At 34.6% G+C, this 22,196-nt stretch overlaps 1 protein-coding gene across 1 annotated transcript in view; it reads left to right on the top strand.

Moving 5' to 3' along the window:
* COL28A1 (collagen type XXVIII alpha 1 chain) overlaps nt 1–22,196 on the top strand; it is a 212,355-nt gene that overhangs the window by 83,445 nt on the left and 106,714 nt on the right. Inside the window, 6 exon segments of the mRNA XM_049768871.1 lie at nt 686–754; nt 4,060–4,131; nt 7,617–7,685; nt 8,319–8,387; nt 10,411–10,479; nt 10,652–10,720. Of these exon segments, the coding sequence (XP_049624828.1) occupies nt 686–754; nt 4,060–4,131; nt 7,617–7,685; nt 8,319–8,387; nt 10,411–10,479; nt 10,652–10,720 (417 nt within the window).

Raw genomic sequence — 22,196 nt, 5'->3', positions numbered from 1 at the left:
TTAATTTAGAGAACATCCATTTCTTTTTCTCTCCAAAATGATAGTCTCTAAATGCATACAAAAGGTAAAACTATTATAAAAATTTTCTGAATATTATTCTAAGTCAACATTTATAAAAACTACTTTTGGACCAGAGAGATAACATGGAGATAAGATGTTTGTTTGCCTTGCATGCAGAAGGTCGGTGGTTTGAATCACGGCATCTCATATGGTCCCCCGTGCCTGCCAGGAGCAATTTCTGAGCGTAGAGCCAGGAGTAACCCCTGAGTGCTGCCAGGCGTGACCCCAAAAACCAAACCAAAACAAAAACAAATGAACAAAAAAACAACTACTTTTTCAATATAAGCACTGAAAAACAATAGGTGAAAATGCTGAGGCTTATTAAGAGAAATAAAAAGAGAAAAATACGAATATGAAAAAGAACCAAAGGGAAGTGAGCTTATGCTTTGGAAATTAGTTGAGAAATAAGACTTTTACCTGATATTTTTGCTGTTCTCATCTAAACTAGAGTTTGACACCAACTTAATCAAATTGGTAAATTTCCAAATTAATTCTGAGACTCAGCTGAAAGTTTGTTCTATTTTAGACAGTCTCAGCAAAAAATTCCTGAGAAGTTGAGGAGACGAAGTAAGTTATCCATGTTGTCTGTGAAAGGTCAGCTCCTCATCAGTGTCATTTCCTCCAGGGAGAAGTGGGACTTCCTGGAACAAGAGGCCCAGAAGGACCACCTGGAAAAGGAGCCCCTGGCTCTAAGGTATGGAATTGGTTCTGGGAGCAAGCAGGTCTATCTTCTGGCCTTGTTATAAAACCAATTTAAGAGAAACTTTATTGTTCTTCTTGCTGTATCAAATATGCCTATTTTCAGTTTAAAATTATGGGTTCTGGGACCAGAGTTATAGCACAGTAAGTAGGTAGGGTTTGCCTTGCACCTGGCTACCCTATTTTCTATCCCTATATAGCTCCCCTCCAGGAGTAATCCCTGGTATGCCCTGAAAACCAAAACCAAAATCAATCAGAAAAAAAGGAAAGAGAGAAAAGAAAGAAAGAAAAAAATTACCTTGAAAGCCTTTGGAAAGCTATATATATATATATATATATATATATATATATATAATTTATTTTTGTATTCTTCACATCTGACATAATCCCAATTTATATTGAGGAAATACATTTTCTTAATAAAGGACCAGATTGACATTTAATGGCATGTAGAAAGGGAACAAAAGCTTCAAGATGTATCCTCAAATTGGAAAGTTCATAAATCTTATTCAAATATTTATAGAATCTCATATAGTATCAAGAAATATCACCTTATGATATATTTATTGCAATTCACTACTTGGCATAAATTTATTTGACACATTTTAGAAATTCTACTTAAAGGACATTTTAAATGTCAAGATGAGAATATCAAATTCATCAATAAGATCAAGTGATATAACATAGTCTCAAATCATCAATGCCCTTGTAAATAATCCAATGAGTAATTAAAGAGTAATTAGTATTATCTGTATGCTTATAGTTTTTTATTTATTTTAAAAATAAAATAGCAAGTGATGGTACAAGAATTCTGTCTTGTGAAACTATTGGCTAAAACTGAGCCCTTAATCTTATGAGTGAGAATTTGAAATTCAAATGATTGTAGAATTTGAAACATTTCAATTTAAATTACTAGCCTATGAGATCCTTTTCTTTATCGGCAAGGAGAAGGAGACAAACAGAGACAACCTTTCAACATCATGTCAAAACTAATTTCAGAGACTAGATGATAGTATAGGAGTTAGGGGGATGCTCTGCATGTGTCTGACCCCAGTTGAATACTGGCATCACATAGCCTCTTAATACTTTTGGAAACTGCTAACTGAGATTCTGGTTGGCCCCAATACCACAGGGTTGCAGCAAAATTGCATCCTCCTTGGGGCTCTTGCCTTGTATTGTCAGCACTGTTGGCCAAGAGCAGGGATAGCGAACAAGTTCGACACAAAGAGCCAAAATTCTAAACTGTGAGAGTCAGAGAGCCACACCACGCAGTGACCTGCCAAAACAGACACTCAGACAAAAGCATCTAGTTTTAACAATAATATATGAAACACATATTGCATTTTGCCATTTTGAGTGAGGGTAAAAGTCCTGCAGTGAGGGTGAGGGTGTGCTGCGTCCTCCACAATAAGAACTAACGGCCAGATGGGACCCAACATGTGCCACACGGGTCCCCCTCTCTGGCCCGTGCAGTTGTTTCCAAGGGATGGGAGACGGGTTGACGCAGTCTGGGGGCGGGACCACGCACTCGGAGATCTCTCCTCAGATGTCCCTCCTCAGAAGCAACAGAACAAAATCCAAACTTGGCAAAGAGCCACAGTATACGAAATAATGATAAGAGTCAAAGAGCCTTGTTCATTTTGGCCGGAAGCCGCATGCGACTTGAGAGCTGTGTGTTTGCCACTCCTGGCCAAGAGGTGCAAGGAATGATGCCTGAGAATCTCTTAGGAGGCCTTGCAAAAGAAAAAGAATGTTTTTAGAAGAATGATTTTTTTCTAGAATATGCTTATGAATACAGACCCTAGAAGCTAATGGTTGAATCGCTGGGAAAGAGAGTTGTGAATTGAATCCATTATATAGTATCTGTGGAAAGGCATTCAGAGCAGCATGTAGACTGGGAGAATAGTACCATATCAGAGTAACCAAGGAAACAGGATTTCAAGAAGAAAAGCAGAGAGAGTGACAAATGCCACCAACAGAGCAAGGAGAGTATGTGCTAAAAAGAGTTACTGGATTTGTGATTTTCAAGAGATTTATGGTTTATGGAAGAACATTGAGAGAGTAGAAAATGTTTCATTGTCCAGGCATGTAATGATTAGTCTGGACACCTTCACACACTTAGTTGGGTTTCAACTATTGGCTTCTAGAATGAATTAAATAATAAAAACTAAATGTGGTAGGAAATAGATAAAAATATATTTATAGTAGGAAATTGTCTCTGTTGGCAAATGATAATAATTAAATAAGTCATTTTGGGACATAATTATTTTGAATTCCTAAGCTAATGTTTTCTATTAGCATACAATGTACCTTTAGTTATGAGCTGTCAAGGTGACTTAGTTCATGTTCAAGTTTGATAACCAAAGTGTGCCACAAATATTTTTATATTCTTATATAATTACTTTATTTAATGTTACAAATGTTTAAATGACTGAAAGGCAACCTCCAGGAGTTCAATATGATTACTCATTGTTGTGAGTTTAAGTATACTAGTTAGCTAGTCAGTCACTTTGAAGATCATCATAAAGCTAGAACCTTGCTATATCCCTTCCCTATATAATCTGATTAATGATATTGGGCAGAGTTCATCTCCTGTGAGAGACACCCCGAACTGGTCAGTTTGAAGCTATTGGTAAATGGATTAAAGTTTTGTTCAGCTTTAAAAAAATGATACTAGTTTTAAAATAGATTAGTAAATCTGATATATGCCTGGTTGAAAGTAGCACATTTATTCTGGGGGTGAAAAATTGGTTTAATAGCAGGTGTGTGTGTGTGTGTGTGTGTGTGTGTGTGTGTGTGTGTGTGTGTAGCTAGTAGACAGTTTGTAGCTCACCCCCAGGTCCATGCATCTTTCTACCAGTAGAATTATTGGCCTACCTTGGTCAAATGAACTGAGGAAGAAATTGGCCTGGTTATGAAAAAATATCTCTTTTATGTTTTAAAACAATAATAGCATGAAAGCAGAAAGCAACATGGATAAAGCACAAATAACTCTTTTATAAACGGGAAATTCTCAGAGCCATTTTCTTTTAGACCAGGAGTACAAGAGAACTGTAAATCTAAATTAAAGTCTCCAAAGAAAAATTCTGAACTTAGATTTAAAAATATAGTGACTAGCGAGTAAATAATAATTTAAAAAGTAAAGCCAATCTACTTAAGAGCAGTGACAAACTCTTCAACTGAGTTGGGATTGGGGAAATAACATTAAATTAGACATTATTTGAGAAATTGGCCCAGTTATGATTAATTGACAAAGTTGTGTTAATGTTGAAATTATATTTTTATTATTATTTTTGTCAGGGTGATGAAGGAAAGAAAGGAAGCAAGGGAAATCAAGGACAGAGGGGATTTCCAGGGTCTGAAGGGCCAAAGGTATGTTTCTTATATTTTTCTCTATGCTTTTGGGAGATTGTAATTATATCTGCTTTTTTTGTTGTTTGTTTGTTTTTGGGCCACACCCATTTGACGCTCAAGGGTTACTCCTGGCTATGAGCTCAGAAATTGCTCCTGGCTTGGGGGGGACCATATGGGATGCCGGGGGATCAAACTGTGGTCCATCCTACGCTAGCACTTGCAAGGCAGACACCTTACCTCTAGCGCCACCTCTTTGGCCCCTATATCTGATATTTATAGAATTTAAGATTCTATACAGTCTATAAGATTCCTTTTATATAATTTAAGATTCTGATTTTTATAGAATTTAAAATAGTCACTACAAACATAATTTTCTGTTTTCTTCTCAGGAAATATACCTCCTAATATAGTCTTATTATATTAGAAAAGACTGTTCCAGACCATAACTGAATGAAATGTATTGTGTAAGATATGTCATCTTCATTGAAATTTTTATTTTGAGAGATAATCTGAATGTTGTATCTTTCTAGTAACATCCAAATATTCAAAAGTTGAGATAAAACAAAGGCCACAAGAGATACCAATTGTCTATCACCTTGTTTCCCTGAATAATTAAAAATCATTCATTGAGAGGCAGCACAGTGGTGATAAAGAATGAAAATTAGGAGAAAATAGGAGAGTGAAATTCTTATCCTGTGCCACTGCCAAACTCTCAGGATCAGCCATTGTAACCATAGAAAGAAGATAATAAACCAGAGAGAGAATATAGTGGGTAAGGTTCTTGTCTTGATTGATGATGATTCAGATTCAATCACAGACATTGTAAATGGTTTCCCTGAGCCAGAAGTGATCCCTGAGAACACAGAACCAAGAGTAAGCCTTGAGTAATGTCAGATGTGGCCCCAAAACACACACAAACAAAAAGAAGAGAGGATAGTAGAGGAGGGAAGGGGACAGAAGAGGACAGGAGGGGAGGGGGATAGAGGATGGGGGGGGGGCAGAAAGTGGATGGGAAAGGAGGGTTGAGGAAAGGAGAGGAGAGGAAAGGAGGGGAGAGAGAAAAAGAGAGGGAAGGGAGAGAGAGATGTAGGGATGGGAAAGGAGAAGAAGGGAGAAAAAAGGAAAGGAAGGGAGAGGAGAGGAGAGGAGAGGAGGGGAGAGGAAGAGAGGATAGGGTAAGGTAGAGGTGGAGAGAGGAGAGAAGAGGAAGAGAGGGTAGGGTAAGGTAGAGGAGAGAGAAGAGGAAGGAAGGGAAGGGATAGGAGAGAAGAAGGAAAGGAGAGAAGAGGAGAGGAGAAGGAGGGGGTAGAAGACAGGAGCTCTCCAGCTTGCCAGCACAAGTTTTGTTTGTTGTTAAAGTTTGTAAGTTTTGATAGCTCAAGTTTGGGTCTCATGATTCCATTATTGTTGACTTTGGCTTGGATATTAGCTCTTCTTTTTTAACACCACCAATGCACCTGAGAATACTTGGCCTCTGTTCCCCATCTTTTTATATTTGTATCTCCTTCACTCAATTGCTTTCCTTTTCCTCACTATACTCTGGAGCTAAGGGTGGTCTAGACAGCTCCTATTTAGATCATTGCATTTCTTCATGCAATTATTCTAAATACCATATATAAGATTGAACTATATCTCACACCTTACACAACAGTCAATTCAAAGAAGATCAAATAGGCAAACATTCTTTTAATGAAAATTTCACAAATTTTTTAATATTTTCATAAAATTGCATAATATTTTGTAATGGTGTCTATCAGAATTGTCTATATCAGAATCACCAAGTAGGGGGTACTTCATATTCTTGGTTCATCACTGCTAGATATATGGCACCAAACTCTCTGTACTCTGATTTGTATCTTATATATACAATGGCATACTACTCAACTATATGAAAAGATGAAATCATGCAATTTGAGGCTAATGTGATTGAGTACAGGGTTTGTTGATGAGTGAATATAGTTATATGAGAGGGATAGACACAGAATATCCTTTTAGGTGTGGGCTATAAAGAAGGATAGTAAAAGAGCTACAAATGGCCAAAACAACAACATTGTAGAAATTTTGTATAGGATTGAGTTAGGGGGAGGGAGATGCTGAATAAATTAGGGGTCCTAGGGACATTGTTGAAATGAAGAAGACACTGGTGGTAGGTGTGGTATAGGAATAATATATGTGTGAGCCCATCATTAACAGTGTTTCAAATCATAATGCCATAATAAAAATAAAGGTGGTAGAAACCCTTAGAAGTATGTCTTATCAAATTTCTATGACAATTTTTCTACTTTCTAAAATTTGATAATCATTAGCCCAATATTAGGTGACACAGAAATATTGCATGTTGCTCCAGATTGTTTGAGGTTCAATACTGATTTTAAAAAATTGAGATGTTTTAATTTTTCTTCTGGAAATTAGAACCCTTTTTCTTTTTACCACAAACCCTCTACTTTTAAAAAAGAAAGTAATTTAGTGTAGAATAAAAATAACAATATAAAGTCCACAAGTTGGGGGGTGGGTCGTGCCAGGCATCATGTTCCTAACCCCTCAGGCAGAAAGGTCTGATGAAGAAGGGAGGTGGGGAGAAAAAATTCACAAGCAGCCATTTAAAGTTTCTTCAGAATAAACTTGCTTTTATTTCATGACACTGTCCACCATGTGCATTTTCTCACATGGCTTTTTTCTGTTACCCTTTTTGCTGACTCTCCTTTCTGCCTTATGCAGCTTCTCTTTTGCCTCCTCTCAGCCAGACTTTTTTTTTTATTCTTTATTTAAAAGAGCCCACTGTATCCCAGGTGTGGGCGGGTCTGATCATTCAAGTGAGATTAACATCTCAAAAGCAGGTTTAGGTCAAAGCATATTGGGGAAGAGTTACAATTTAGCATTAAAAGGAAGAAGTATACAATAAAATAAATAAAATAAAATAAAAAGAAAGGCAAGAACTCTTCTACTCACAGTAGTATAAAGTATACTCAAAACTTATGCTGAAGTTAATGGTAATAATTAAACAAAAATTTTGCTTTGAGGGACCTGAGCAATAGTGCAGCAGTAGGGTGTTTGCCTTGTATGCAGCTGATTCAGGACAGACTTCAGTTTGATACCAGCATCCCATATAGTTCCCCAAGCCAGGAGAGATTTCTGAGCACATAGCCAGGAGTAACCCCTGAGCATCACTGGATGTGGCTCAAAAACCACAAAAACAAATCTAATTTCCCTTTGAACTTTATGATTAAAAAAACAAAAGTGAAGTCTGACATTTGAAAATTTTAATTAACAAAAATGTACAAATGATAAAATTTTTCTATTATTTAAGAATTAATTTGAATAAATTTATTAAAGACATTGAAGTCCCCAAAACCAGGTACTTTAACAATGACTTTAAAAATTCCCCAATTTTTTTCACATTGGTTTGTGAAACAGATTATAATTTTAAAACTTCGAGGTGTTTATTTCTGTATTCCCTATTATAATTTTATTGATGGTTTACTTGAAATTTTAAAAAATTTAAGGGTAATCCAGGGGCAATCGGTCCTTTTGGGATGCCTGGAACATCGCTTCCTGGTCCACCTGGAACAAAGGTATGAATTCTTAGAAATTTTTCTCCTTAGTTCTTGGATCTTTGACAATGATGAAATTCATGATACTTGTTAACTAGTTGCACAAGTTGCAGAAGAAGGGCCCAAGGTTCCAAAAATTGTTCAGAAAATACATGTGTGCTCCAATGTCCATTTTCCTATTCACAATAGCACATATCTAGAAACTAACCAAGTGTCCAAGAACAGATGATTAGATAAAGAAACTGGTAAATCTGGAAAATTTATACAATGGAAAACTAACAGATTATAAGAAAAGATAAAGTTATGCACTCTGCTGCTAAGTGAAGGTAATTGTAAAAATAATACTGAATAAAGTCAGCAAGAAAGAAAAGGACAGATATAAAATATCTCTTCAGGTCAGATAATACAAAAGCATAGTCAAGGAGTAACAAATAGCTAAAGACATTATAACTGAAGATTTTGTCTAGAGAACTGAGTTTATTAGGGTGGGAAGAGAGGGGTCTATTGGACATTGGTGGAGGATTATAGTCACTCTGCTGGAGACTATAGTATTGAAATGCTGCATGCACGAAACCCTTCCATTAATAGTATTGTAAATCATGGTGACTAAATATAAATAAACGAATAAAATTGTGCATTATTTGAAACATACAGGGAGATAGAGGAGGACCTGGGTTGCCCGGATTTAAAGGAGAACCTGGACTTTCAATTCGAGGACCAAAGGTATGCATTATTGTCATTTTTTTTTGTATATGAGAAGTGAAAAGTGATTTAGTACATAATAAAGTGATATTTGAGATTGCATTATTTGCTGTAAGTGGTTGAGTTCAAATGCAAAAAAGTTTTCTTGTTAAACACTTTTTATTTTTCATAAATAAGGGAAATTCTAGCCCCTAAATTAAATCTGCTGATTTTACAGTTGTTAAATAACTTTTCATGAGGTCTGCAGTGTAGAGATTAATGGCCAATATATCTTTTCTACCAAATTTTATCCAAAAGAGTTATGTTCTGAAACTTTATTGAATCATTTGTTTTTGCTTTATTATTTATTTATATCAGTTATTTATATATTTTGGTTTTAGGTATACACCTAGAAGTGCTCAATACCTACCACTAGCTCCTCTCAGGGAACTCTCTTGGAGGGATTCAGTAGACCCTATGTGGTGCCAGAAATTACTCAGGTCTGCTGCACACAGGCAAATGCACTACCTACTATGATATCTCTGTGGCCTCTCTGATAAATAAAATAAAACAATAACTAACTAAATAAAAATGCAAATAATTAGAGGAGGAGACAGATTTCTGAGTTTCATGATCAATGTTAACTAAACTAGGAGCCTGTGGTTATTATGCTTCAATGTTGCATTTCCTTTCTCCTATCAAAATGTATAGTCTAGGTACACATATGTAAGCATTAAAATCAGTGATTTTCAACTTACAAAAGATAACTTAAGGTCATCTTTGAAATGTAATGCAAATTCCATTATATGAAATTAGTACAAATTGAAATGGTTCTTGCTGAAGTTTAAAGACAAACCTGAACCATTACTACTCTTTATCATTTTGAAAGCTTTTGTTGATAAAATGTTCATCACCTGATTTTCTTGTAGATGGAGGACATTCCTAGAATTTTGCTTTTTAGCTAAAACTAAGAATTACTTGACCAAACCAGAATAAGATGGTCACCTTACTTATCAGACAAACTCTGAGACACACAAGCACCCCAAGTCAGGAAAGACAGTTCCTAGAAGAACCAAAGTTAGGGTAGTGGTGACAGGGAATAATTCATATTTCCTAAAGCCAAAGCTGTTTATTAAATCTTGATCAAGACTATTTTTAAATAACTTTTATATTATGAACAAAAGTCATATTTTATGAATTACATTTTAAATATAAATATGATATACTAATTTCTAAGGATTATATTCACTGTTTTAATAAGTAATTTCTTTGATTTTTATTTGTAAAAGAATTACAAACCAGCCTTTCTTGTGTTCTATATAGAAGACTTATGATTAATATGAAAAGATTTTAATACTATCACTGTAAAGAAATATTTACAGTTGTCTTCTAGGTCTAAGGAAATGAAGCACAAATTCTTTAAAACTTGTTTTTTAAATTAATCTGTTTTGAATTGTCATTTAGGTTTATTTATTTTCTAGGTAATTTATGACCTTGAGAAAGACAATAGCAGAGGGAGAGGGACAAATTAGAATGATCGTGTTCATTTGTGGGATATAAAAAATAGAGAAAGACAATAGACATAGCATAACTATGAGTTACAATTTTCTACTACACTTTTTGCTGAAAATTTTACTATATATTTACTAAAATTTACTATATATTCTTTTCTAGTCTTCTTATTTTTACTAAACATTCTTATTGTAAAATTTTTATGATGCTGGTCATCCAAAATTTGTAATCTCTAATTAATATTAACAGTCATTTTCAATTTATAATAAATGTATATTCTATAGATATCTTTGTAGCAGTTTCTATATATAAGTATATATTACATATATTTCTTATATTCATTCCACATATTTCATTGGACATAAATATATAAGAATTATGAAGTGTCAACAAATTGTTATATGTGGTAGGATTTTCTTTTAAAATATTCCTGATCATTCCTTTACACTTTTCCAATTTATTAGTGATATAATGAGTTTGTATTATGTACAAGTTTTCTCTGGTATTTCACAGATTAGTCTTACAATAAATTCTGGTGTTGGAATTTATCCAGGGTGTCCAAGGCCTTCCAGGACCAGTGGGTGCTCCAGGACTCAAAGGAGATGGTTATCCTGGTGTAGCTGTAAGTTCTTCTTTCTTTCCTGTTTTCAGTTTCACACTTTTTCTTCACTTTTTCTCCATCCTATATTTTTCCTTTTTTTATTCCTCTTACCTTCTGTCCATTTCCCCTCCATTCTTCTTTCCAGTTTCTGTACCAAAAAATAATCACTCTATCCCTTCTTTTGTCATCTCAGGGACCTCGAGGACTACCAGGACCTCCAGGACCAATGGGTTTGCGTGGAGTGGGGGACACTGGAGCAAAGGTATGATTTTTAAAGTAGATAGTATTAGAATAAGTAAAAATATACCTAGGGTAAATGACTTTGGTAAAGGTGAATTGTTGCTTTGGGTCACGCCCTTTGGTGCTTAGGGATCTTTTTCTCTTGGTGCTGCACTTGGGGATCACTTTTGGCAATGTTTGGGAGATCATATGTGGTGCCAGAAGTAGAACAAAAGTTGGCTGCATGCAAGGCAAGTACCTTATCTCTGGACTACCTCTCCATCCCAGGATGTATATTTAAAAAATCAGACATAATAAGAATGATAATAAAAAATGTCAGTATCTGCAGAATTGAAAGCCATGTTACAGATTTTCTGGGAAATTTGCCCTTAATTTGAAGATATATAAATGATCATTAGGATTACTCTCTTGTTTGCTTGGTAGCAATTCTCATGTCTCTTTGCTGCTCAGTATTCCTACACCGAGATCTCAGCTTTGTTCTTTTCATCATTCTCTTTCCTTGGTGCACTTTTTCCTTAATTGTAGCCTTTACCCATGTACCAGTGGCTTCCAAACTTCAGTTTCCCTCAGCTAACATCTGGTCACAACACATCTAGTTTTTCCACCTTCTATCTCCTTATCTTCTTTCAGAAAACTCTAATCTAACATTCAAAATATAAACTCTTGTTTTCACTACATAAACCTGTATGTGACTTTACTATAAATTCTATGTTGAGCATCCGAGTCATTGGTTCCTCCTCCCTCCATATCTAGGAAAAGATGTACTTGAATGGATTGCAAGTAGTACATTAAAAAAATAAAGATACCTTTACCATTTTTCTGGCTTTGGATAAGTGAAATACTAAGTCCAGTCATTTAATACACTTTGATAGTTTCTTTTAGCCACATTGAATCTGAATATCGATGAATATTTTTGAGACATAGTATTAGTTAAAATATAAAAATAAAAAAACACAGATATTGTTATTTTCTGTTTTATTATGAAGAACTGTAAAAGTTTTATATTACATCATATTAAATAATCCTTTAGTTAGGAAGATATATAAATAATTGTTATTTAAAATATGCCATAAAACATGTCATAAAATAAAATATATAGAGATATGCATTTATCTTCCACTAGAAACATGATCATGTTTTCAGAGTATATTAATAGAAATAGTTTATATAACCATACACATATATATTACACATATGTACACATATATATTAAATTATGTTATGTCAATGTTGGACATTTAACAATAATAACGAAGGTACAGAGAACATAAAATTTATTTTTTGTGAATATTCCATTAAATCATTAACATGATACCTAAAATATTTACTAAGTAATTTCATATAGCATTTCCCTCTGAAAATTTTCTTAGTTTGTTCATATATAATTGAAGGTAAAAAAATAAAAGGAGAAAACAGATGCTTTTGAAGTTTCATCACACCTAATTTTTTGTAACAACCAATGCATGTGCCCCAAGATGTGTCTTGAGTAAAACTCACACTCTCTGTGAGTTACTCTGGAGGCTGTGTGGCAGCTGTATCTTGCAGTTCACTCTGGAGAGCAGAGAAGTTAGCGAGGATCAGCCTTCATGATTCATTCCCGTTCATCTGCTCCCTTTTAAGTGCCTTTCCATTATCTTTACTGCATGTTTCTTTGTGCAGGTCCTGGGATTAAATATTATTCTGGAAATCGTTAGTTCTAGAAGAAAACTGTAGTACTATGAGCTTATTAAGGATTAAAAAGTTTTGTCATGAAGCTGAGAAAGCTAGAGATTCTACAAGCAGACATCAGCTTTTAAATAGCTTTCAAGGGGCCAAAGAGATAGCACAGTGGTAGGGCATTTGTCTTGCATGCGGACAACCTGGGAGGGACCCAGTTCTATTCCCGGCATCCATATGGTCCCTGAGCCTGCTAGGAGAGATTTCTGAGCCAGGAGAGACCCTTGAGCACCATTGGATGTGGCCCCCAAATCAATCAATAAAGTTGTTTTTTTTAAATAGCTTTCAAAATAACCAGTCTTCATTGAAGAATGTTTTGTGTACACACACACACACACACACACACACACACACACACACACACACACCATAGTCTGTCTAATTCTACTTAACTCTGTCCCAGTTTGATAGAGATGAGACTCAATATATCTAAAATTATCAGTGGCAGAAAAGGAAGAAAACTCAAATATATGCAAATTTCCTCTTTTCATTTTGAGTTAACATGGTAGAAAAGTTGTAAATAAGTGTGATAGTATTGTAGTTGTATAGACTACTTATATCTTAAATGTTTTCCATTTAAACTCTTTTTTAGCTCTATGTAATCACCTTAAAATATTGGTCTTAAGGTCTAACTTACAAATATGTTTTCAAATGAGGAAACCATTAAGGTTGATGATGAGTTTCTGGGAAATTTTCATGATATTTAGTTAAGGTCACATGTGTTTAGCACATGACACAGGCAGATTCAAAGCATCTATATTTCAAAATACATCAAAAGCAATTCCTAAATCTCTTACCTCTCATATCCTGTTGTATTCCATGGCTTCCTTCCAGGGACAGAATTCCCTTGGAGAGACATATGACATCACTTCTATAGACAATGACCTTGATTTTAACTCACATGCTAATAAAAATGTCTGAGAGATTCCTAAAATGTGTGTAAAAATTACTTTTTTAAAAGAAGATAGTAGATACAGTCTTAAAATCCATTTCTATGAATCTTAAAATTCATCTCCTAAGGCTGGAGAGAAAGTTAAGGCGTAAATGTATCTAGCATATGGCAGATTCAGGTTCAATCCCAGTATTACTTATGGTCCCCCAGCACTGCCAGGAGGGATCCCTGAGCACAAAGCAAGAAGTAAGCTCTGAGCACCTACTAGTATGACCCATAAACAAACAAACAAAAACAAACAAACAAAAATAACTCACACCTAGTAAAGGAATTGACTGTTTCTTGCTAATTGAGAAGCTCTTATCTCTCTCATCCAATGCTCTGACCCATATTCCTGGCTCATGAATAGGAATTATTATCTGCATTTTTTTACTTTTTCCTTACTTTACTATTCTCCTTACAGGGTGAATAACCCTTTATTATTTGGGAAAAATTATTAAGTGCCATTTTCCATTAAGATGACTCTTTGGACCTCAATTTTCTTTCCCCAAGGGCTTATTAAATGCAAGTAGTCCATGGGTGGATCCATGGCAATTGTAAGGGTTAGACTTTGTTCTTAGCCTCCAAGTAGAAAAATACAAGGAATGACTCTCCAGTTTTATATAAGTATAGTTGCATCCTGCCATATACTTATCTTGATTTTGTAGCTACCTAGTTAATCATAAAGAAAACTATGGCCTTACACATGGCCTTGGAGCAATTGCACTTGGACTTATTCTTGCACTGTGGATGTCTAATCTGACTTTTGGGGCTTTCAAGGAACCTCTGAATAAAGTGACTGAAATAAACTCTGAACACAAAACAGGTTTGGTGGCTTTTGTTTTTATAACTAATGTAATATATTACACAAAGATTATGTTTTGGTTCTTATATGCTGCTTAAATATTTCCAGAACATGTTTTAGAGATTAGAAAATCAAGGGCTAGAAAGGTTGAGCAACTTAAGTTCTTATAATAGACACAGTCAGATGCTATATTATATTTACGGATAAGAGGAATATTGTAAATTTGAATTAGTAAATTAATAAATTGCTCACAAAATCAGAACAGAAGCATTGGCTTAGCCTGGTTGACAGATGCATAATATCCAATGCTGTTCATCTTCTATTTCTAAATTTAAGTGTACATTTGACTTGTTTCTCTTTCCATTGTAGCTGCTTCATTGTCAATACTTTAAACTATATAAACATTGAAAAAATCCAAAGCCAAAGGAGTTAAACATTTATCAAAAGCTTTAAATGTTTCAATATTATAAATGCATGCTTTATTTGACAAAAGTGACCTATAGTCATAAATTAAAATTCAAGCCTTATGTGAAATTCCACTGAGTATCATTATTCTAAAAATGTTCTCAGAATCTGAATTGCCTCTCTGTTCTCTGCAATGGCTCACATATGTGACACCACCAACAGGCAGTGGTAGAACAGAGAAGCAATTCACTAAAATGCATTAGAAATTTGTAAATTCCATCTGTGAATATAGATTTGACAACGAATTCCATTTTGAACACTTGTCTGGTAAGGAAAGATGATCTACAAAACAGACTTAATGGAAGAATCAGTGCTTCCAAACTGGAATTAACAACAGCAGCAACAACAAAACCCCTCATCTTCTATAATGTGACTGCAAAGTTTCTACAAGCAGAGAAAAATGTTAATAATTGGGCCTAATTAAAGTTAAAAGTCAGAGCAATTTGAAAATGCCATTCAATTTTTCCTTTGGATTTCAGAAAAGATCACATGGAAAATCAGGAAAGTGTAATTAGGTGATTTTTCAGGGTTATCCCCAAATCAGTTCTCTATGATGGTCTAGAAATGAGTTGTATTCCAATAACTTTTAATTTTTTTTATGTATTTAAAGAATTGTAATTTACAATGTTGATAGTTGAGTTTAGGCAATACTAGTCCTACCACCAGGGCCAACTCTTATCACCCATATTCCCATACATTATCATTCCCCCCTCTACCCCTTGACAGGCACATTACAAAGTTTGGTAATTGAAACTTAGATCTCATGCATTCAGTGTTGAGGAATCTCTGCTTTGGATTTATAGCTACACCATTCTTCCACATCCTCAATAAAACTGAAGCTCCTATTTATGTTCCCTCATTACTTCCCTTTCTCATCTTCTATTCTTGACTTCTTTCCTTCTCTGTCCTTCTCCATAAGGCTGGAGTTAAGGATGATCAAGTCATCCCTCCTTTACTACATTACATTTTCTCTTCCAGGTAACCTGTATACCACAGATAAGTGAGATCAACTTGTGTTTGTCTTTCCTCTTCTGGCTTGCTACACTTAACATGACATCTTCCAATTCTGTAACCAAGTTATAGAAAATTGCTTGGTTTCATCATTCCTTGCAGATGCATAGTATCCTATTGTGTACATATATCACATTTTCATATCCATTCGTGAGTCACTGGATACCTAGGTTCATTCCATATCTTAGCTATGGTACTCATTGCAACAATGAATAATAGTGTACATACATCCTTTTGAATGTAAGTTTTTAAGTCCTATGAGTTATCCAAAAGAGAAATTGCTATGCAAATGGCAGTTCAATTTTAAGTTTACTGAGAACTTTACATACCACTTTCCACAGGGGAAAACATTCCCACCGGGAATTGATTAGAGTCCCCTTTTCACCACATCCTTGCCATAACAGATTGTTCCTACTATTTTTAATTTGTATATTTTTACTGGTGTGAGATGATTTCTCATTTGTACTTCAAAACACCTTATGAATTTTTATATTTTTTATATCTCTTCATTATTTTTCTAACTCTGCAAATTCTCTGTATGTACATACCTCCCTATCATGATGCATATACACACTAACCCTATTTACCCTGTTATAGTAACCATATTATTATTTTGAATGATGTAGTCTGGAGGAAGCCAACAAAACAATATTTAATTTTACTAAAATATAGTCCCCCAAGTCAGGAGTGATTTCTGAGTGAAGAGCCAGGAGTAACCCCTGAGCATCACCGTGTGTGGCCCCAAAAACAAAACCAAAATCAAACAAAACAGATTAAAAGAAAAGATCTTGGTATAGGGGAATCTTTTCCTCAAATTTGATATGATTTTAAGGAATAAAATAATCACAACAAATTTTTGTAAATCTTAAGACAATTTCTTTTAATTATCGGAGATTTTGAAATACTGGTATTTTTTGGGGGGTCACACCCGGCAATGCTCAGGGGTTACTCCTGGCTCTATGCTCAGAAATCTCTCCTGGCAGGCTCGGGGGACCATAAGGGGCACCAGAATTCGAACCATTCTCCTTCAGCATCTAAGGCAAATGCCCTACCGCTTCACTATCTTGCCAGCCCCCGAAATACTGGTATTTTTTGATAGATACTAAAGCCCAGGGAGAGAAACTGACTCAAATCTTGAAAGATAGAGTGATTTAATATCTTGTTTCCTAGAATTTATCATTTCATCATTCATATCTTGTATAATTATTTAATTATTATTGTATATATAATTATAATTGTACTAAGAATAGTTTTCATCTCTCCTTTCATATAAAATAATATCTGAGAATTGACTGAACAACATGCTATTGGACAGTCAATGATACATGCATATCTGGGTTACCTGATAATAAGTGTGAAAAAAGGCTTTTGAAACTTTCATTGATAGCTTGACAACCACAATTAGGCATTCCAAAGCACTAAACTGTTCCATATGTTCTTTACTCAATACATTACAGAGTGATACTTATGTTTGTGGTAGCTGAGACTTATTAGCTGTATCTTAATTTTATTTAAAAACTAGAAAGAAACAAGTATTAAGCAACTGCTATCATCACTAATTCCTACTCTATTTTAGAATAAAGTCATTAAGAATCTTCAGCATACTGACCTTAGAAAATTCTTAAAAAGAAAATTCTTTTCACAGTAAGTTAGATTTGCTTTTTACAACCCCCCAAAGTAGAAAATCATAAAATAATTTTTGTTATGACTATGACCTGCTTCTATACAAAAAGAAAAAATTGTGATTAAAGCATTACTGGTATGTGGGGTGGAAGGAAAGAAGTCAATTAGGTTATCTTATCTCTAAAAGAACCTCCTTAAATATTATATTAAAATCTTTGAAAATATAGAAGGTATAATGAATTGTTTCCTTATTACTGTTTTCTAGCAATCTTTCACATAGATAGAAAGTGAACAGATGATAATAATATTAATAATAATACTTCATAGGATTATTCTTAAAATTTTATAATGTTCACTAAAACATTTTTATGAATTGTAACATATCATTAGTGATTGTAATTGTATGCATTATTAGTATGCATTAGTATGCCAAATCAAGGACATTGAAACATGGATAAAAAGAAAATAAAAGAGGGGTAAGATGTTTGACTTCAATGCAGCCCATCCCAGTTCAGTCCTGAGCACCATCAGGAGTGATCTTTGAGCACAGAGTAAGCCAGATATAAGTTTGATCACCATGAGGCATGGCTCTTTTAAGAATCTTTCAACAAGGATATTTCCTTCTTGAGAAATTTTTATTGTTCATATCTAGTATAGCAAAGAACTGTCATAGTTACATTGTCTTTGATTAAAGGACAGCCATAGCTCATTGCCTAATGGGGAAGTTTACATCTTACATTTAACCCAGTTCAGTACCAATGTGGGCAATGGGCAATGGAGTCAGGTCTTGATTTGGATTGTTTCCAGATATATGGCTTTCTTAAATTAATTATGTTTGCCAACACCAGTTACTTTCCCCATAATAAGTAGTTTATATTGATAGGATCAGATATTAAATTAATATTAAATATTAAATGAAAATATCTGTCACACAAAATGGCTCAAAAAGCTGAATCAAACATTTTGTTGCCTACAAGAAACACATCTGAATAGTCAGAACAAACATAGACTCAAAATCAAAGGCTAGAGGAAAGTCATCCAAGCAAACAACTCTACTAAAAAGCTGGAATGGCAATATTAATATCAGATGACACAAACTTTAAACTCAGAAGTTATGAGACAAAGATGGCCATTTTGTACTAATCAGAAGATATGTACAACAAGAAGAAATAATATTCCTAAACATATATACACCCAATGAGGGACCAGCAAAATATTTAAAACAATTGTTGACAAATCTGAAAGAAGATATCAATAGCAACACAATAATAGTGGGAGATGTCAAAACTGCTCTGTCACCCTTGATAGGTTAACAAGACTGAAGCCCAACAAAAATATACTAGTTCTGAAAAGATAAATGGAAGGAAGTGGGCTGGTATATATTTATATATATATATATATATATATATATATATATATATATATATATATATATATATATATATATATATATATATATATATATATATATATATATATATATAGCACTCCAACCCCAGAAAACTGGAAACATATTCTTCTCCAGTGCACATGGCCACATGGTTCATTCTCCAGGATAGACCACATGCTAGCCCAGTAGTACAGACTACTTTCTCAGATCACAAGGCACTGAAATTAAAAGTGAACTACAAAGGGACACAGAAGAAAAATTTAACACCTGGAAATAAAACAGCTCACTATTGAACAACCTAGTGGGTCAGAGATGAAATAAAAGAGGAAATCAAAGCATTCCTAAAAACAAATGACAATGAAGACACAAATAGTCAGAATTTATGGGACACAGCAAAAGTGGTTCTGAGAGGAAAATTTATAGCTTTTCAAGCACACATCAGAAAGGAAGAAGGGGCCTATATAAAAAGCTTAATGACACAGCTTTTAAAATTAGGAAATGTCCCACATAAGGAACCAAAAATGGGTAGGCAGAAGGAAATAACAAAGCTTAGAGCAGAAATCAATGAAGTTGAAATCAACAAAACAATCCAAAAGATCAACGAAAGCAAAAGTTGGTTCTCTAGAAAAAGAAACAAGATTGGTAAACCACCAGCAAAACTTACAAAGAAATACAGAGAGAAACTTGATAACCCTTTTCAGAAATGAAAAGGGGAGATCACTACAGATACTGCAGAGATTGAATGGGTAATTAGAGACTAATTTGAGAAAACTTTATGTCATGAAACTCAAGAACCTGGAAAAAATGGATAAATTCTTGGACTCCTATAAACTTCCACAGTTAAACCAGGATGATCTAGCATATCTAAACAGACCCATCACTACTGAGGAAATTAAAAATTGTCATCAAATGCCTTCTCCAAAACAAAGCCCAGGCCCAGATGGATTCACTAACAAGTGTATTAAACCTCTCAAGAGGAACTTCTACCATTACTTTTCAGGCTCTTTCACAAAACTGAAAAATCAGGAACACTTCCAAATAGTTTTTACGAAGTTAACATCACCCGGATTCCAAAATCAGACAGAGATTCTGCAAAAAAAGAAAACTACAAACCAATATCCCTAATGAACACAGATGCAAAGATCCTCAACAAAGTTCTAGTAAAAAAGAAAACTACAAACCAATATCCCTAATGAACACAGATGCAAAGATCCTCAACAAAGTTCTAGTAAATAGGATCCCACGCCACATCAAGAAGGTCATACACTATGACCAAATAGGATTCATTCCAGAAATACAAGGGTGGTTTAACATATGTAAATCAATCAACACAATATACCATATAAACAAAAGGAAAAATAAAAACCATATGATCATATCAATAGATACATAGAAAGCATTTGATAAGTTCCAACATCCTTTCTTGATAAAAAAAAAAAAAAACTCTCATCAAGATGGGACTGAAGGAACTTTTCTCAATATAGTCAAGGCCCCCTATCAGAAGCTAATGGAAAATATTATTCTCAATGGAGATAAACTAAATGCATTTCCTCTAAAATCTGGTACAAGACAAGTATTCCCTCTCTTACATAGTGCTGGAAGTTCTTACCATAGTGCTTAGGCAAAATAAAGATATCAAGGGTATCTAGATAGGAATGGAAGAAGTCAAGCTCTCACTGTTTGCAAATAATATGATACTATATTTAGAAAACCCTAAAGACTCTACAAAAAGCTTCTAGAAAAAATAAATTTATATAGCAAAGTGGCAGGCTACAAAATTAACACACAAAATCAATGTCCTGTTTTATACACCAATTATGATAGAAAAGAAATGGAAATAAAAAAAATCAATCCCATTCACTTTAGGGTCACACAAACTCAAATATCTTGGAGTCAACTAAAGATGTGAAGGACCCATACAAAGAAAACTACCAAAACCCTACTTCAAGAAATAAAGGAGGAACTAGAAAATGGAGACGCTTACCCTACTCATAGACTTGGGAGGATTAACATCAATAAAATGTCAAAAGTCCTCAAACCATTTTAAAGATTTAATGTAATCCCTTTAAGGCAGTGGTCCTCAAACTTTTTAAACAGGGGGCCAGTTCACTGTCCCTCAGACCATTGGAGGGTCTGACTATAGTAAAAACAAAACTCATGAACGAATTCTTACGCACACTGCATATATCTTATTTTGCAATGAAGAAACAAAACAGAATCAAATACAATATGTGGCCCGCAGGCCATAGTTTGAGGACCGCTGCTCTAAGGATACCCATGACATTCTTTAAAAAAGTGGATCAAACACTCATGAAATTCATTTGGAATAATAAACACCCACAAATAGCTAGAGAAAACCTTGGGCAAAGGACTATGGGAAGCATCGTTTCCCCAACATTAAACTGTATTACAAAGCTATCGTCGGGCCCGAAGAGATAGCACAGCAGCATTTGCCTTGCAAGCAGCCGACCCAGGACCCAAGGTGGTTGGTTTGAATCCCAGTGTCCCATATGGTCCCCCATACCTGCCAGGAGCTGTTTCTGAGCAGACAGCCAGGAGTAACCCCTGAGCACCGCCGGGTGTGGCCTAAAAACCAAAAAAACCAAAAAACCAAAACCAAAACAAAAACAAAAAAAACACAAAGCTATCGTCATTAAAACAGCATGGTATTGGAATAAAGAGCGACCCTTAGATCAGTGGAATAGGCTATTCAGAGAATGTTTCCCAGAAAATAAATCTTTGTTAAAGGGGCAATAAATACAAAATTGAGTAAGGAAAGCCTCTTCACCAAGTGGTGTGGGACAACTGGTCAACCACTTGCAAACAAACTCAAACATCTAACACCCTGCACAAAGGTCAAATGCAAATGTATTAAAGATCTTGATATCAGACCAGAAACCATAGGTATATATAATAAATATAGGTAATAAATAATAATAAATATAGGTAAAACACTCCAAGACATTGAGAATAAAGGCATCTTGAAGGAGGAAACAGCACTCTCCAAACAAAGGAAAGCTGAGATAAACAGATGTGACTATATTAAGCTGAATCGCTTCCTACACCTCAAAGGAAATAATGCCTAGAATACAAATGCCAACCACAGAATGGGAGAAGCTATTTACCCAATACCTATCAGATAAGAGGCTAATATCAAAGATTTACAAGGTAATGACAGAACTTTGCACAAAAAACATCTAACCCCATCAAAAAATGAGGAGAAGAAATGAACACATTGTCAAAGAAGACATATAAATGGTCAAAAGGCACATGAAAAATACTTCATATCACTAATCATCAGGGAGATGCAAATCAAAACAACAATGAGGTACCATCTCACACCACTGAGACTGGCACACATCACAAAGATTAAGAGCAATCAGTGCTGGCTGGGATGTGAAGGAAAGAAACTCTCATTCACTGCTGGTGGAATGCCATCTAATCCATCCCTTATGGAAAATAATATGGAGATTCCTCAAAAGAAAAACGAAATTGAGCTCCCATATGATCCAGTTATACCACTCATAGGGATATATATTAGGAACACAAAAATCAAT

This window comes from Suncus etruscus, chromosome 1 (assembly GCF_024139225.1).
Source record: "Suncus etruscus isolate mSunEtr1 chromosome 1, mSunEtr1.pri.cur, whole genome shotgun sequence".
Taxonomy (NCBI): domain Eukaryota; kingdom Metazoa; phylum Chordata; class Mammalia; order Eulipotyphla; family Soricidae; genus Suncus; species Suncus etruscus.
The sequence above is the reverse complement of the archived record's forward strand: the minus strand, read 5'-3'. Positions and strand labels throughout refer to the sequence as shown.